This window comes from Antennarius striatus, chromosome 2 (genome assembly GCF_040054535.1).
Source record: "Antennarius striatus isolate MH-2024 chromosome 2, ASM4005453v1, whole genome shotgun sequence".
In the NCBI taxonomy this organism is placed as follows: domain Eukaryota; kingdom Metazoa; phylum Chordata; class Actinopteri; order Lophiiformes; family Antennariidae; genus Antennarius; species Antennarius striatus.
Genome location: NC_090777.1, coordinates 30055377 through 30075000, shown reverse-complemented (window position 1 = coordinate 30075000; position 19624 = coordinate 30055377). Strand labels below are relative to the sequence as shown.

General features: G+C 45.6%; 1 protein-coding gene across 3 annotated transcripts in view; it reads right to left on the bottom strand.

The window, feature by feature from the left end:
• The window catches only part of iqsec1a (IQ motif and Sec7 domain ArfGEF 1a), an 83763-nt gene extending 64139 nt beyond the window's left edge, over nucleotides 1-19624 (bottom strand). For 2 of the 3 annotated variants that reach the window (XM_068333788.1, XM_068333797.1), the window contains exons 1-2: nucleotides 19262-19624; nucleotides 3847-3954 (exon numbers count right to left, since the gene is read on the bottom strand). In XM_068333788.1, coding sequence (XP_068189889.1) covers nucleotides 3847-3954; nucleotides 19262-19515 — 362 coding nt within the window. In that variant the 5' untranslated portion in view covers nucleotides 19516-19624. The remainder of the gene's footprint in view (nucleotides 1-3846; nucleotides 3955-19261) is intronic. The other variant, XM_068333837.1, reaches the window with a different exon arrangement.

Here is a 19624-nt window from a genome sequence, read left to right as displayed (position 1 = left end):
CATGTTGAGGCGTGTTGAGGCGTGTTGAGGCGTGTTGAGGCTTTTTGAGGCGTTAGCGTGATGGGGTGTTCAGATCGTGGCGTTCAGACATTTCATTTCTGCTCTGGGACCTTCAGGTTCACCGACTGGTGCAGGAACAACAGCCAGTCAAGGACGGAAGGACCTTGAACGCCTCGGGGAACATGTTTAACATTTGATATGCGTTCTTCTGATAGAGCAGGAGTAATCTACCCCTGTGTTCGGGGGCAGATATTCACGCAAGTGTGTTCATTTTACTGCTGATAACAGACACGGAAGTCTCTGGAGTCACATGAGCAGCGTTTATCTGGTGCGACTCCCGCAGCCGATAGAAGCACATTCATCTTCTATTTATTTTACCTGCTATCATCCATGGGAGGGTTAGAGTCAAAGGAAAGTTAAGTAGTGGGTTCAGCTTCCCTCAGGCGCCGTTAATCCCTTCACACAACCTTTCATACCTCCGTGTTATCAACCACACGTCATCCACATCTACAACCCACCAGTGGAGCAGCTTCACACACACTACCTTCAGCTGCTGCACATTCAGTACACCCAAAAGAAATGTTGAATTGAAAAAAGACAATCAAGAGATCAACTAAAAAACTGAAGACAAACATCAGCACATGTGTCAAACTCAAGGCCTGGGGGCCAAATGTGGCCCTCCACATCATTCTATGTGGCCCTCAAAAGCATAAAAGGTCAAAGTCTAAAAAAAAATAGGTCAAAATTGTCCCACAATGCAGTTGTTCAGCCCATCTTAACTCTGACTAAACGTAGTGAACAAAGTTAATGTCCTAACTTGTGTCTGATGTTATTTTTCTTTATTGATTGATAGTTTGATCCTTGATTGATGGAGTTCTGTGGGTTTAATAACCTGACAAATGAAAAGGATTTATGTTAGAACAGAGAAACAAACAAACATGTTTTTTCTGTCTAACTGTAATGTTTGGAACTAGAATCAGTCAGAAATTCAGTTATTTAACATTAAGGAGTAGTTACATTTAGTTACATTACACTGAGTTACATTTAGTTACATTTATTAGTTACATTAAGGAGTAGTTACATTTAGTTACATTACACTGAGTTACATTTAGTTACATTTATTAGTTACATTAAGGAGTAGTTACATTTAGTTACATTACACTGAGTTACATTTAGTTAGTTACATTACACTGAGTTACATTTAGTTACATTTATTAGTTACATTAAGGAGTAGTTACATTTAGTTACATTACACTGAGTTACATTTAGTTACATTTATTAGTTACATTAAGGAGTAGTTACATTTAGTTACATTACACTGAGTTACATTTAGTTACATTTATTAGTTACATTAAGGAGTAGTTACATTTAGTTACATTACACTGAGTTACATTTAGTTACATTTATTAGTTACATTAAGGAGTAGTTACATTTAGTTACATTACACTGAGTTACATTTAGTTACATTTATTAGTTACATTAAGGAGTAGTTACATTTAGTTACATTACACTGAGTTACATTTAGTTACATTTATTAGTTACATTAAGGAGTAGTTACATTTAGTTACATTATATTGGGTTACATTTATTAGTTAGATCTGGCCCTCAGTGAAAATGAGTTTGGCCCCCCCTGAATGAAGTGTATTGGTCCTGAAGCTGCTGGGATTCAGCCCACGTTTCATCCGTGTGCTGGAATAGATCAATTCACACATAAATAAACTGAATTCCTGGTGTCAGGGGAGGTTAGCGTGTAAAGACTATCCCATAAAGCAAAGCCCCCCATCACCAAACCCAGGAGACACGTTTGGTTTGTGCGTCTAGCAGTTGAACTACCCCCCGGTGGAGGGAACACAATCCATTTGGATGCTTTGTGACTGTTTTTGCTGCAGTTCTCAACTAATTTGCACTATTTCTGCTGATCATCTCCGTGGGTTTAGAGGCGGATCCACCATAAAGCACTCCGACAACTACATCGTTACCACGGATTCAAATATACCTGTACACATCGAGCCATGGCAAATACCCACATCTCACCCCAGCTATTACCCCGCCTGCCAGGCACTTCATTAAATGCTGCTTTCTGCATCCAAACGCTTTGCGGCCGAGGAGAGGAAATACAGGAGCAGGAGGGGAGGAAACGAGAGGAGTGTCAATAAGGAAAGAGAAACAACATGAATGGTTCAGGTGGAGCCCTGGGGGGTCTCTATTAGAGTCTGGCAGCGCTGAACACTGGTCCCCGGAGATCGTCTCGATGGTCGCATTCAGGATATCCAGTTAGCCAGTCTCTGCCTCTCCACCAAAGTCGCCCCATTTATTCCTATTAGCGTCCTTAAGTCGGTTTCTAAAGTCTGTGGGAATGACTAAAACTTTCACACCGTAACAGGATCAAACACACGCGTGAAAACACGTCTGTTGATCTGAGGCGTGATGACCCAACAGGCCCCCTCCTGAAGTCAGACAGTCCTCCAAGATTCAATCTTTCTGAAAATTTCTTCATTCAAGACATCAGAATCGCAAATTTCCAAAATGGCAAACCAATGTCTTGGAAACTAACACACACACACACACACACACACACACACACACACACACACACACACACACACACACACACACACACACACACACACACACACACACACACACACACCGAGGGTGTGCTTCTGTGGAAAACGACTTTTTTGTCACATCCATGTCAGAAGCAACGTGAAAAACGCTGTTTTCTCCAGCCTGCAGGACACAGACCAACATCCTGGTTCAGGTCTGGACCGGGACCTGTGTCCCTCATGGACCAGAACTTTCCTGCTTAGGAAAATGATGTAGAACTGAAAAAGATCTGGGACCAAGTCTTCAGCTGATGACGAATGTTCGCTTGTTGTTTCCGATCCTGTCACTAAATGTGAACAGATGTGACCCAAACAGGACCCGCCAACAACCCTAACTCTGACCCTAACCCAACAACCCTGACCCTAACCCAACAACCCTGACCCTAACCCAACAACCCTGACCCTAACCCAACAACCCTGACCCTAACCCAACAACCCTGACCCTAACCCAACAACCCTGACCCTAACCCTGACCCTGACCCTAACCCAACAACCCTAACCCTAACCCAACAACCCTAACCCTAACCCAACAACCCTGACCCTAACCCTAACCCAACAACCCTGACCCTAACCCTAACCCAACAACCCTGACCCTAACCCTAACCCTAACCCAACAACCCTAACCCTAACCCAACAACCCTGACCCTAACCCTGACCCTGACCCTAACCCAACAACCCTAACCCTAACCCTGACCCCACGACCCTGACCCTAACCCTAACCCCTAACCCAACAACCCTAACCCTGACCCTAACCCAACACCACAGAGGAAACATCACCAACACCCGTCTCTGACAGAGACCTAGAGCAGCGACTAGCAGCAACAAGACACGCCCCACATCTCCCCAGAGCGACGAAGACGTCTAGAAACAAGTCACAGATGGACCCCACCCATCAGACACCCCTGAGCACTGTTCTTTAAAAATATCTCCCGCTCCCAGAATGCACCGAGGTTTATTTTGGGCCTGGCGTGAGCCAGAATAGCTATGGATTAGGAGTGCTTTGAAAGCAGGCTCTGAAGCCTTTAGGTCTGTCCCACCGCCCCCCACCCCGGTTTCAGGCTCAGCTCCGACAGATGGATCCACAGCACCGGGGGCTCATGTTTTATTAAGGTGAGCGTATTGATCCCCTCCTATAGATCATCGTGCACATCGGTAACACGGCGCTGCAGCGCTGAGGAGACTCGGGTGCAACACGGGACAAAGACTAAACACACATGAAGAAGGTCACGTCTTACTGTACCCAAAGGATGCAGACTTCCATTGGCGGCAGGGGGGGGGTCTCCTGTGGCCAGCAGACACCAGCCGCTCCGGAGTCTCAGTGCCATCTGGGGGTGGGGGGCAATTTCTCCTGCAGGACAAACACCATGACAGTCAGCTGTGCTGTAGAGACAGGAGGGTAAAACTGTCTCAGGGGCCCCTCCAGGGGCCTCCAGGTTCCTCCCCCCGCCAAAAAACATACAATACCCATGACCTGGTGACTACATACGTGATAATGTGAATGTGACTGGTAGTCAGCTGGGATTGGTTCCATTTGTCAGCAAAGAATTAGAACATGAGACAGAAAACAACCGTCTTCATGAGCGACTGCGTGACACGAAACGTGTCCATGGAGCCTGAGCTTCATTTCTCTGGTGTTTGATTTGATCACAACTGTTCAGTGTGATTCACATGTTGTAGCTACAGCTGGTCCTCAAGATATGAACATCAGGCTAACGAACATTCGTAGATATGTAGATTTTATGTCCAGTAACTGTTTCTGGTCAGTCTCAAGGAATAGTACTTTAGTATATAGAGTAGTAATGACATTCAAATGACCTCAACTTGAATTTAATAAATAACCACTTACAACAGCGTCAAGGAAACAGTCGTGTTCATAAGCTGAGGACTACCTGAACATGAAGATTTACTGTAAAGGACTCTTAATGTGAAGCGCGTCACAAAACTATTTTTGCAAACGTCTGGTAGGGTGGAGAGAAACGTTGAGATGTTTTCCCTCGGGGATTTCCGTCAGAATGTATTCAGAGGTGAGGAGGTTCGCTTCAGCTGCAGATGCATGCTGGGAGCGTTTGGAACGGAGCATCTGATTTTAAGAGGAGGCTTTAATTTTAGTTTGGAAGCCCCTCGTGGCCCAATATTCAGAGAACACATCTGTGATGTGGATTTAAAAACCAGACACTGAGAAAGGACTTCAGAGTACAGCGAGAGACAACATCTACCAGTTAGAGTAATAAATACTAAATATTAACACATTCATGTACAGTTCAACCTCCAGATACGAGTTTAACCCGTTCCATCACTGAGTTCATAGGTCAAACAAAATTTAATCATTTAAAATGAGTAAAATCCATTCCAGCCTTGAAAAAAAGCCCAAAACCCATTAAAATTATGAAAAAACACCACATTTTATCAACCAATAGACATTCAGACTCCACCTGTGTAGAATTAATGATATATAAGTTACATAAACAATGATAAAGAATGGAAAGAAACACAAAAGTCTCCAGAACACACGAGTTACGTCTTTACTCCACCAACCAGAACCAGATCTGGTCTCACTGATGTCGTATCCATCCGCCAACACGCGGTAAAGAACGAGATGCGGTCTCACTGATGTCGTATCCATCCACCAACACGCGGTAAAGAACGAGATGTGGTCTCACTGATGTCGTATCCATCCGCCAACACGCGGTAAAGAACGAGATGCGGTCTCACTGATGTCGTATCCATCCACCAACACGTGGTAAAGAACGAGATCCGGTCTCACTGATGTCGTATCGATCCACCAACAGGTGGTAAAGAACGAGATCCGGTCTCACCGATGTCGTATCCATCCGCCAACACGCGGTAAAGAACGAGATGTGGTCTCACTGATGTCGTATCCATCCGCCAACACGCGGTAAAGAACGAGATGCGGTCTCACTGATGTCGTATCCATCCGCCAACACGCGGTAAAGAACGAGATGTGGTCTCACTGATGTCGTATCCATCCGCCAACACGCGGTAAAGAACGAGATGCGGTCTCACTGATGTCGTATCCATCCACCAACACGCGGTAAAGAACGAGATCCGGTCTCACTGATGTCGTATCGATTCACCAACAGGTGGTAAAGAACGAGATGCGGTCTCACTGATGTCGTATCCATCCGCCTGAAACATGACTTGTATCTCCAATAACTTGTATGTCAAGAAGCTTACATCTTGAGTTTCTACTGTACTTTTAATGAATATACATGCTGTAATACTTTTGGACTAAATGTTCTTATTATTTTCTATGTGCGACCACAGTGTTTGTCCCTGAGAACATCAGGTCTCTGTCTACACCCTGACCACAGATGATGGTCGTCTGTGAGTCGATCTGATGAAGACAAACCGTCACTGAAACAGTCAAACAAACACACACACATCAGCCTTAATTCTTATTTATTCTCATTTATTCTTATTTATTCTTCAACACAGGTCGTACTCCAGTCTCTCTATGAACCTCCTGCTCTGAGGCCCTGATCAATATCAGTGACTGATTGTGTCACGGCTGCTGCTGTTTGCTGATATTTCCACAGATGAATAATTAATTTTAAAGATGCTGAACCTCCTCCTGCTGAACTGAGTGCTGTGAACACATCTGGAGTTTTATCCATCATTCTGATGGAGTCACACTCATCTGGTGTCAGGACTGTCAGGACTATGACTGATGTGACACACACACACACACACACACACACACACACACACACACACACACACACACACACACACACACACACCCTCTCGTCTGGTGAAGGACTACAATCCAGATTTCTTGGTGAAAATGGAATTTTCACGAGGACAAAGATGGAATGCTCGCCATCCAACCCATTCAGAGTTGAGCATCGATCTCCATGGCAACGAGAGATGGTGAAGGAGGCAGAGATGTTCCTGTGTGGAACACAGAGTGATCTCCTCCGGTCCCACCATGACTTGAACAGAGCAAAGAGCTTTCTTTCTTTTTTCACCCCCACAATAAAAGCCCAGCGAAGCTGTATTTTCCTGGTTGTCATCCTTTAAACCCGCTGCTGGGTCCCAGACTCTGGGCCGAACACGGGTCACTACCTCAGGGCGCCGGCCGCGCTCCTCCAACAACATTCAGACGTGATCACCTGACCGATAAGGTCAAACCAAACCAACACTAATGAAAATCACTTTTACATTTCCCTCCATCCTTCATCTACACACACAGAACATGTCAGACCAACAGCTGCTTCTAAAATGAACCTCACACTGTTGCCATGGAAACAGAACAATTTAACTGTAAACATTTCAAGTTGCGCTCAGGATAAACACTGAAGACACTGTAGTAGTGGTGAAAGTAATGATGTCACCAGCAGGTGTGATGTCACCAGCAGCAGTGATGTCACCAGCAGGTGTGATGTCACCAGCAGCAGTGATGTCACCAGCAGGTGTGATGTCACCAGCAGGTGTGATGTCACCAGCAGGTGTGATGTCACCAGCAGGTGTGATATCACCAGAGCTTCACACACGTTCAGTCACACCTGAATGAATCCATCCTGATTACACCAATTAAACACATGTTGTTATTCCTCTCATTAGCAGTGTGTGTGTGTGTGTGTGTGTGTGTCATCAAAAGTCCTTCCTGCCTAACACCCCCCACCCTAAAGACAAACATACGACACGTCAAACATGCATGTTTTAGTCGACACGTGTTGAAGTAGATGATACGTACAGTGCCTGCAGCTCGCTGAGCTAACAGACCTTTATAGAGACGCTGTCCTGACACGTGATCCCAGGATTTTAGTGACAGTCAATTAATGATTTCAACCTAAATTATTATAAAACTATTTTACTGCAGATTTACACTAATCTATTTATTCCCATGTGAAACTAGAGCAGTGTCATTTACATTGAAAAGAGACGTCAGTGTGAATCTGTTAGCTTGTTAGCTTAGCTTGTTAGCTTAGCATAAGAAAATCCATTGTGACCTTTGGGATTGCTATGCTAAGCTAGGATAGCTCAGCAGGAGTTTAAAATCTGATTTTAACTGGAACCAATAGTTTAGATTCAGACGGTCGTGTCCTTTGTTTTGTTCCTGACCTCAGGCTCCAGGAAAACCAGATCACACACACACACACACACACACACACACACACACACACACACACACACACACACACACACACACACACACACAGGAGGTTCCATTAACACCACTGTGTTGTAGATGTCAGGACTCTCCCTCTGCCTTCATTTCTTCGCGGTGGAACCAATCACCTGTCATTTCTTCGCGGTGGAACCAATCACCTGTCATTTCTTCGCGGTGGAACCAATCACCTGTCATTTCTTCGCGGTGGAACCAATCACCTGTCATTTCTTCGCGGTGGAACCAATCACCTGTCTCAGCTGTCAGCAGCAGCTGAGACAGCAGCCAATCAGTCGTACCCGTGAGGACGATTCTGAAAGGCTGGCACTACTTTCTCCCAGTGGGGAGGGATCTCTGATGGGGTGAGGCTGAGCCGACAGGATGAGGAGCTGCTGCTCCTGCATCTTCTAGCCGTGATTGGTCCATGTCTGATGTGGACGTCTTCACCGCTAACGGGCCTCAGAAAACCAGGGCTGCTGGGAAAAGTCACTGGGAGGCTACCAGCATCACCTCAGCACGACCCGACCGCTTCTACGGGTTTTGTGTGGTTTCTGTCTACAGTAGAACCTCAAGATACGGGACGTTAATCTGACATTAATCTGACATTAATCTGTCATTAATCTGTCATGTTCATTTGTCAGATCTCACCTCACATACAGAGCCTCAACGTTAGGATGAACGATCAGGTGTATCAGTCAGGAGTGTGTGTGTGTGTGTGTGTGTGTGTGTGTGTGTGTGTGTGTGTGTGTGTGTGTGTGTGTGTGTGTGTGTGTGTGTGTGTGCGAGACTCTTGAAGGTATAATTGACGGTACACTGGGGTTCGGTTCTGAACTCATTAAAGTTTCTCATCCGGACGTTTTTCTGGTTCTGCTGATTAAAGATCATTTAGGTGTCGGTGATTTAAACCCCCCCAGTGTGTGCAGCCTAACATGATCAATGCCCTTCATTTACCCCCAGACTGAGGAAATACCCTGAAACAGGGGATCTGGACGAGAGCTTTATTTCCAACCACAGTTTAAAAAGGAAACAGCAGAGGTGTGAATTTCTTGATCCGACTTCCTGTTTGTGACCTCACACAGGAAGTGTGAACACATGACAGGAAGGTTTCTGCACGCGTGTCAAGTTAGTCAGTCCTGCAGAAAGGCAGACTGGTGTGTGAGGGGGTATAACAGTAGTGTACCAAAGCAAAAGAAGCTGACATCAAAATTTAATGTCTGTTGTATGAAAAATATCAAGTTAAAGTTAGATTTTTGTTCTGTTTTTAAAGGTTTGCAGATTTAATCCCCCTCAGACCGTCTCTCTGCTGTTTAATGAACGAGTTTCTCTCAGTTACTAAACTTTGTTAAACTGCCTGTGGACAAAACGGGATTTTTTCGGGAACAAATAAGGTCAGTTTAATAATGAAAGTCATTAACATTAGGAGAATTCTGCTCTTTAGCATCTTTAAAATTAATTATTCATCTGTGGAAATATCAGCAAACAGCAGCAGCCGTGACACAATCAGTCACTGATATTGATCAGGGCCTCAGAGCAGGAGGTTCATAGAGAGACTGGAGTACGACCTGTGTTGAAGAATAAATAAGAATAAATGAGAAAATAAGAATAAATAAGAATAAAGGCTGATGTGTGTGTGTTTGTTTGACTGTTTCAGTGACGGTTTGTCTTCATCAGATCGACTCACAGACGACCATCATCTGTGGTCAGGGTGTAGACAGAGACCTGATGTTCTCAGGGACAAACACTGTGGTCGCACATAGAAAATAATAAGAACATTTAGTCCAAAAGTATTACAGCATGTATATTCATTAAAAGTACAGTAGAAACTCAAGATGTAAGCTTCTTGACATACAAGTTATTGGAGATACAAGTCATGTTTCAGGCGGATGGATACGACATCAGTGAGACCGCATCTCGTTCTTTACCGCGTGTTGGCGGATGGATACATCAGTGAGACCGGATCTCGTTCTTTACCACGTGTTGGTGGATGGATACGACATCAGTGAGACTGCATCTCGTTCTTTACCACGTGTTGGCGGATGGATACGACATCAGTGAGACCGGATCTCGTTCTTTACCACGTGTTGGCGGATGGATACGACATCAATGAGACCACATCTCGTTCTTTATAAACAGGTACAATCTGCGTGTCCATTGGTTGGTAAAAATGTTTGTTTTATAATTTAGGGGTTGGGACTTTTTTTCGAGGCTGGAATGGATTTTAAATAATTTTTTTATATTTTAAGTGGAGAATTAGTTTTACTGACAATGTCAGTGATTAAACGGATTAAACTGATATCAGGGAAAGGTGTGTATGTACAGTATGAGGAAACCAGAGCTTCCTGATGATGATGATGATGATGAAGGATAGCTGGTGCTGCTGATGGTGGAGTCACATGATCAGGGATGGAGGACGAGGCTCCAGAGGGAAACGATTCCATCACTAGATCAGTGCTCTGGACTCTCTGCTGTATGAAGTTTAATTGTTCCACAGCTGAAGCTGAGCTTCATCTGTGAGGGCAGAACTCCACACGTCATAATATTCATTAATTTCTGAATTAAAATCCGGTCATTTCTGACTGGTGAAGCTGCAGCTTCATTGAGTTTCTGACGCTCAGAAGCCTGGAAATAATTAAATGGGAAGGGTTAAGAAAAAAGAGCATTAAAATAAAAAGGTCCTTACTGAGCAGAAACAGTCAGAGCCTGACCGATCGATCGGTTTGTCTTATTGATCTGCTCTGATATTGAGAAATGGGTGGATGGCATCCACCTGACAGGTGAGATTTAAATTAGCAGAGTTCAGAATCCACAACCTTTAAGAGAAATGTGCAAAAACAGCGCTTTGACACGGCCCTGTTAACCTGAGTTTTTCTGTTTCTAGTCTGTTCACAGGGGAAGAAATCTGGATTATAAATAAAGCGCTGCCTCCTCTGTAGGTTTATTTGGTTTGTGAGGTCAGGGTCACGTCTCCCTGGACATCAGCAGTGTCTTCATTAGAAACAGGAATAAACGTTATGAACCAGGTGCATCCAGCTGTTCTTAAAAACATCGTTATGAACTAAATTAAGCAACGGCTGTAGAATCCAATTATCACTGCTAAGGAATCAATGTTGCGTTTTAATTTGATCATGAACACTAGACAATGCAATTAGCATAATGAGCATCATTTAAAAGATGCATTCCAGCAATAAAATATCTTACATGTGTAACACATCTACATTAATAAAATTAAAATTCATTTTCCAAGCAAGTGCAGAACAATTGGTGAATGGATTTTGTTGTTACTCAAACATGATGTCATGACTTTAGCTGCACGGCTTCATTGTGAGCTGTGAGCACGACTGAAGGGTTAAACCAACCTGTTAGTTTTGAGAGTATTTCTAAACTCAATATGAATCACTTTTTGCAGATTAAATCTGCAGATGCAAAATGCAACTGTATGTAATTCAAGATATCATAGCATAGCCTAGCATAGCCTAGCATAGCCTAGCATAGCATACCCTTTGCACAAATCACATCTACAGAATATTAAACACTGAGGTTGCTCATGTCTCCAGATGTGATGCGGGTGTTTGTATGTTTGCTTTTTCCTCATTATGACCATCGCCATGGCAACAGTGTTTTGTTTGTGTGTGCAGCTGTGTCTCCAGAGATCACGTGAGGCGATGCTCCGTGCAAAAGAATCTTAATGAAATCGTGCAGCTTGTGCACACGTGAGATTTGAACAACGGTAATTAGTGGGAATTCCCATTATTTCAATTAACTGTGGTCATGTGACCTCAGCCGACCAGTCAGCATTCAGCTGTGATCAGATTCCACATTAAGGCCTATTTTTGTCTGAGCTACTTGAAGTTATTTGTTTTGCTCCCCACACTGATGGATAATCAGTCAGTGAGTGTGTCATGTGACGCTGACGCTAACGCTAACGCTAACGCCTCTCAGCTTCATTATTCCCAGGCTTCTTTCTAAATAGCTCTCAGTCACTAGTTATCTTGGCTCTGTGTTTCCTTTTCTGGCACACACACACACACACTCTCTCTCTCTCTCTCTCTCTCACACACACACACACACACACACACACACACACACACACATACACACACATACACACACACACACACACACACACACACACACGACTCCCTTCCACCAACTCTCATGCAAATCCACCAGGAAGTGTCAGTAATGGATCAGCATCCTGATAAAGACACGTCCCTCAGTGGTGAAGGGGGGGTCCTGGATCCTCCTGATCCAGATACGCTCCAGAGTCCCAGGTCCTCCTCTCTGCCACGCGTCTAACCCCCCCTGAAAATGTCATGAAGATCCATCCAGCAGGTTTTATTCGATCCGGACGAACGAATCCAACAACAATTAAAGGCCAATCAGACCAGACGCAGCCTGCTGCCACACGTTACACGCCACCGACACGCCTGCATGCACGAGCAGCTCTCCCCTCGTTCATATGTAACAAGTGAGCTCAGCTGTTTCACAAAGTGTTACATCACTAGTTTCACTATCATTAATACTGTAGTGTTGGGCTCTAAAAGAAATCAGCCTGAAGGACGACTGGTGTGTGTGTGTGTGTGTGTGTGTGTGTGTGTGTGTGTGTGTGTGTGTGTGTGTCTGTGTCTGTGTGTGTGTATGTGTCTGTGTGTGTGTATGTGTCTGTGTGTGTGTGTGTGTGTCTGTGTGTGTGTCTGTGTGTGTGTGTGTGTGTGTGTGTGTGGAGAGGGAAAAGATCCACTGTCAATGATGGGATCATTCTCCTGCACACACACACACACACACAAACACACACACACACACACACACACACACACCAATCCCTCACCCGTTCACACATCAACACTCACAACTTCACCCCATAGCGGATTTTTAGTAGGCAGTCACATGACACCGTACACTCATCCTATTGGCTGACGGCATCAGGAAGTGTTCTACGTTCTGTGAGTCTCAGACACAAAGTGCTTCAAACAGTCAGTCAGAGTGTTTTAAAGGTAACACAGATAGAAGGTGGGTCAACATCAGGATGGGGGGGTTCAGGTCGGTAGTCGTGTGTGGCTCCTGGAACGCTTTAACGTGAGGAACGAGGGATCAGTGAAACAAACGTCCAGTAATCACTGAAGGCTTCTGGCTGCAGAGCTGATCAATAATTCAATCCTCATATTATTGGCTGACTGGCACTAATTTGTAGCATTTGAGCGGCGGAGGCGTGACCTTCAGCAGGTGCACCATCAGGTGAGGGAGACGTTCTCATCCCAGACATGATGGTGGTTTATCCTGACACACACTCATCAGTCGTGTCTCTACTTCCTGCAGCGGGTCAGAAGGATGAAGAACGATGAAGAACGGGTCAGAAGGATGAAGAACGATGAAGAACGGGTCAGAGGGATGAAGAACGATGAAGAACGGGTCAGAAGGATGAAGAACGATGAAGAACGGGTCAGAGGGATGAAGAACGATGAAGAACGGGTCAGAAGGATGAAGAACGATGAAGAACGGGTCAGAGGGATGAAGAACGATGAAGAACGGGTCAGAAGGATGAAGAACGATGAAGAACGGGTCAGAGGGATGAAGAACGATGAAGAATGGGTCAGAAGGATGAAGAACGATGAAGAACGGGTCAGAAGGATGAAGAACCATGAAGAACGGGTCAGAGGGATGAAGAACGATGAAGAACGGGTCAGAAGGATGAAGAACGATGAAGAACGGGTCAGAAGGATGAAGAACGATGAAGAACGGGTCAGACTGTCTTGAGCCGCTGCTGGAGATTTGTGGGTTTGTCTGGATGCAAATCCTCCTGGGCAGACATGAGTCCTGCGGGGGCATTTAGAGGGGCATTTCATTAGAGGGGCTTTGCTGGAGAGGTGGGGGGGCACTGATCAGCAGATCTGTGATGGAGGAGACCCACAGAGCGGCTCCTGCATCACGCCATCAGTTCATTCCAGGGTTCACAAACACATGCTGAGCCTCTTACGCTGCCTGGGGGGGCAACTATTTATGAACCTGCCCCCCCCCCCGGCCCCCCAGCCCCATCCAGGGGTCTAAGCGGGGCTGTGGAGGTTCTGTCCGGCAGCAAATTACAGTCAGTAAGTCGACACAGTCATGAAAGTGATGGAACAGGCAGCAGAGGAACACCAGAGGTACCCATCAGATCTATTGATTAGGTATTGACGATTAACTCCTTCAGCTTTGTTCCAAATTCATGGATGTTCAACAGAACTGATCCCTGATGTATAACCCCCCCCCCCCCCCCCCAACACCTGCAGGATCGATTCCAGCCCAAAACTTCAGCACCACACATGATCAATAACAGATATCAGTTTAACATGTGATGGATTTACCCATCAGCCAATCAGGACGGACATCCAGACTTGTTTGTTTGTCATCCGTGTCGTTAAATTATTGATCAGATTTAGTTAAATAGAGCTGCAGCAACTAATACAAAACTATTGATCAGTTGATAAAAAAATTAACTATGAAAGTGTTCCTGATCCTCCACCTGAGACAGTCCTCAACTTACAAACAGAACTGCTGCCCAGAGGCTGTTTGTACCGTCGTTACTACTGTAAATACTACAGTACCGTCGTTACTACTGTAAATACCACAGTACCGTCGTTACTACTGTAAATACTACAGTACCGTCGTTACTACTGTAAATACTACAGCACCGTCGTTACTACTGTAAATACTACAGTACCGTCGTTACTACTGTAAATACTACAGCACCGTCGTTACTACTGTAAATACTACAGCACCGTCGTTACTACTGTAAATACTACAGCACCGTCGTTACTACTGTAAATACTACAGTAATGTCATTACTACTATAAATACTAAATTTTTATTCCCTCAGACTGACCAGAAATAATTAAAGGACATTAAAACAACACAAAATAAAATCCTGTCGTACTGTAATGTAACTTTATGTAGTACTGTAATGTAACTTTATGTAGTACTGTAATGTAACTTTATGTAGTACTGTAATGTAACTTTATGTAGTACTGTAATGTAACTTTAACATCTCTTGAATGTTAGTATTCCATGATCTGGAATACTTTTGTATTACTGTTAAAAGCTCATAATATTGTGGTACAATAAACATATAATCATATTAAAATACGTACGTTTACTTCCGATATCTACCTTTAAGCATCACTCGTGATTCACGTGATCGTTTTAATCCAGATTAATTTACTCTAAACTTTAATCCTGATAATTTAATCCTTGAGGAGAAAAAGAAGAAAACACTTCCAGGAACTCTCCTCCAACAGTCAGAGTCAAGCCAACTTTATTTATAAGGCGCTGAATGACAGCAGTGAGATCCTAACACAGACAGCAAACAACGAGGGGGGACGAGTGAACGCAGCAGTGCTGCCCCCGGGGGGTTGTGGCAGGAAGGGGAACTGCAGGACAACAGTGTGTTTGTTCGTATGTATGAACGTTCGTTAATGGAATGTTTGCGAGCTGATGACTACCTAAACTATTTACATTGATGCTGCGACACCCCCGTAGCTTCAGCTGCTAACCAGTCCACCAATCAGGGCGACAGCAGACAAACCAGCGGCTGGAGGGCGACGCCCCCATTTGAACCACAAGCAGACCAACAGCGTGCACCAGTGTTTGATCTTCTGTCAGAATGAAACTGAGGAGAAGCTGCTGGTCGGACACGTTTAATTACACGTATTGGTGAACGAAGAGAACCCTCTGACGGGTATCTGGACACACTGGATGAACCGCCTCCACTTTGTTCACAAGTGGTTCCTCTGACTGAGATCTGCTTCTTCATTAACAGTCAGTCAGCCATCACATCAGCACCATTAGAGCATTAACACAGACATTAGCAGCCGCTTGTCATTATTCATCCATATTTATTCACCGACACTCCTGCAGATTCACAATGGAATTGATTATCTACATAAATCTACTTGTGCAGACACCATTGCTCACATCTAACACCACTGTTTGTTTGAGTTATGTAACTCCCCTAAACACAATTCTCCATCATAATGGCTGCAGTGCTCCATCAAATCATATCCAGCAGTCTGGTTCGGTGTGAGACGTGGATCCAAAGGGCTCCTGGTTTAAGGACCTGCAGCCTGTCTGAACACAGTTTAGCACCAACAGGAAGTTAGGACCACGCTGTCAGAAAACGTCCCATCAGCTCCGTGTCGCTGTGAGAATGTGGTTCTTGGCTGGCTCTCCGGGACAGTCTGGGGGTTAAATGTGAGCTGGCATTGTATACGTAACTTATAAAAAATTAATTATACACAGGTAAAGTCTGCATGTCTGTTGGTTGATAAAAATGTTGTAGTTTTTTCATGATTTGGAGGAATCGGGGCTTTCTTTACAAACTGGAACGGATTAAACTGATTCCAGATATTTTAAAGAGCTCAGTCACAGATTAAACTCGTACATTTCGTATGGGACCATATATCTACTGACCAGAAGTGAATCTGAGAGTGTCATATAACCTGTTATATAACAGGATTATATTCCTGTCATTTACTTCCTGTGTTCAGGTAAAAACAAACACGAGGATGGACTGAGGTCATCAGGGAACCTGCTGCAGTAAAAAGATGAGCCGAGAGAACAAAGGAGACCTGGTGTGTGTGTGTGTGTGTGTGTGTGTGTGTGTGTGTGTGTGTGTGTGTGTGTGTGTGTGTGTGTGTGTGTGTGTGTCATTCTAATCCCATCGCTGCACCAAGCGTCTACTTTTAATCTGGACTGGATTAAACTGTAAATGAGCCGTGAACGAGGAATCAGTCTACGTGGAACAAAGTTCTCCTGTTGATTCTGCAGGTCAGACCCCCCCCCGGTGGGGGTCGGATGGATCCGCACCAGCGTACTGGTGTGGCATCACGTGATTCGGGAACCGGAACGACGACTTTCGCTGGAGGCCTGCAGAGAAACGTGTTGACGCTGCACCACAGGTTCACTATCAGCGTCACGCTTCCTGCTCTCTGAAGCCACCAGCAGCGAACCAATCAGAGAGCAGGAGCCTCATGATTCGTCCAGGAGCAGCAGAGTCTTCATCATGAATCTGACTGGGGGGGGACGGTGTCTGTCACTAAGTTTATTGATGATGAGATCTTAACCGAACTGAGCCAACAAACCCCCCCATGATGAAAATAAACTGAACCGACAGACAGGAGAGAAGCTGCAGATCAGACTGAGGGATAACTCCAACAAGTTCACCCCATCCTGGTGAATCTGTGCATCCATGTTCAACGTTGTCACGGAAACCACACAAAACTGAATTTCATCAAATCATCAAAGGTACAGCTGTCATGTTCCACATGCGTGTGTCTGGCGTGGTGATGCAGGAATGCAGTTTGTCAGATGGTGTCCCGACAAGGTGACCACACCTCAGACTGACCTTAAAGTCACGTTGCCATGGAAACAACAGCAAAACTTTTCAAGCACAGTCAGAAAAAAATAATTCTAAATCAAAAGGCGCAGCGACTTTAAAAGTTTGTTGAAACCAGTTTGAATACGTTCCAGTAGCTCCACACCAGCGGTACTGGTGAGACGCATCATCTCACGACAGAAGAACTTCAGGCGTGAAGACGAGTTTTGATGAAGAAAACAGGAATCGTTTGTCTCGACTACATCCAGTTTATTTTTAGCCCCAGTAAAAAGTTCAACTGGTTTTATGGGTTTCTGTGGGAATCTGATGGTGATTCAAATCTCCAACACGGAATTTACACGTCAGACTTTCACAATAAAGTACGTCAGCACAGGGCTGTGGAACAGAGTCCTTTAATTTTAATTCATTTAGTTAATTAAATTTTATACTGTTTATTTTAATTTTATACTGTTTATATATATATTTTTTAGTATATGTCCTGTTAATGCTACATGTGTCTGTTAGTGTAGCGTCTGTGTTGTGGGATGTCCTGTTTGGTTTTTTCCTGGTGTTTGGCTGAGCAGTGGATGTGTGCAGTTTCCTCCGGGATTATTAACGTATCTATCGTCTATCTATCTATCTATCTATCTATCTATCTATCTATCTATCTATCTATCTATCTATCTATCTATCTATCTATCTATCTATCTATCTATCTATCTATCTATCTATCTATCTATCTATCTATCTATCTAAATAAAACAGGACCGGTTCAGACAACCTGCCGACGGGACGCTCACGACTGAACAGCTGATGTTCACCATCGTGTCTAAAAACATGTTCATGTGTGAAGAGATGGAGATGCTCCTCTACCGAGACACAGAGTTCACCAGCATTCACCAGCATTCACCAGCGTTCATTAGCATTCACAAGCACTCACCAGCCTTCACCAGCGCTCACCAGCGTTCATTAGCGTTCACCAGCGTTCATTAGCGTTCACCAGCGTTCATTAGCGTTCACCAGTGTTCATTAGCGTTCACCAGCGTTCATTAGCGTTCACCAGCGTTCACCAGCATTCATTAGTGTTCACCAGCGTTCACCAGTCCCACCCAGGCCTTTCTTCAAGCTGGAGTGGGCGTGGCGACTCGTCCAGAAGGCCGTGGGACCGTTTCACTGTGTGAACCTGGAGCATTACACCGACCCCCCATCACGTGGGACACATAAATCCTCTGGTTTTGGACCCTGGTGATGGATCAGCCGGTACAGAGACTCGCAGAGCCCCCCCCCCCGAAGCAGGACTATCAATAAGGAACACAAGACACCTCCTGTGATTGGCTGTTGGCCCCACAGCTGCTGCTTTGGTCACAGATTAGGAGATTACCCCCCCGATGGGATTAACAGGAGAATCTGAGCAGAACAATGTGTGTCACTACAAACAGCCCCCCCACGTCTGAGAGCGTTATACATGAACAAATCAAAGCAGTTCATCTCCACCTCCTCGGCTCTGATTGGCCGCTGGTGGTGACGCTAACATGCTAACACGCTAAAGGAACCAAAGGTCAGGCTGGAGGGGGCAGACGGCTGGAGGGGGGCATCTGGAGCACAAACGTTCACAAACGTGTGTGTGACCAAGGCTCCTGCGTCAAAATGACCCCACTGCATCTGCCCCACATGCCCTCCACTGCCCCTGGGGGGGGGGCACCCATCCTGCAGACTAGACCAGCACTAAAGCATCAGATTTATGGATTTACCCCAAAAAAGGGAATGAATCCCCCCCCAGGGGTTGTGGTTGTTGTGTCCTGTACATCACCTATAAATGAGTTTGTGTGGCACATTTTTAAGACCCCCCCCCCAGAGCAATAATTTAAACTCCAGCTGAAGCAAACATCACAGTGACTAAAGAAGGAGGAATCCTCCCAGAATGCACCTGTGCGGTTCAAACACCGTCAGATTACAGCAGTTCAGCCCCCCCTCAGGACAAACCCAACTGAAACCACTGGAGAGGGATGTGGGGGGGTCAGATTAGTGTCCATCACTCACATCGGTGCTGGAGTCAGAATAAAACTCCGTGGTGTGTGTTAGAATTCATGTCTGTGCCCCCCCCCAGCGGACAGGACCACCTGAGAACTTCAGACACTTCCTGACAGCTGAGCCACACCATGACGTCATTTCTCTTACTTTTCCTGCGTGATGAGCTCCCCGGTGGCCCCCGGGTGCAGCGGGCCGTCGCCGCCCCCCAGCAGCGCGCAGGCGTCCCGGTGCCGCCGGTAGCGGTCGGTCAGAGCCCGGTTCTCCGCCCGCAGGTCGGACACCTCCCGCTCCAGCCGCCGGATCCGGTCCCGCTGCCGCCCCAGCAGCTGCTGCTGCGCCTCGATGATCCGGTTCAGCTCCCCCAGGAACTCTCCGGCCCGGTGCTCCGGGGGGGTCTCCATGTCGCTCCGAGCGGCTCCGGTGGCGGAGCTCCGTTCGCCGCGGGAGGGGGGAGGAATCCGTGAGATCCGGTGCGCGTTGAGGCGCAGCGTTCCGGGAGGCTCCGCCTTT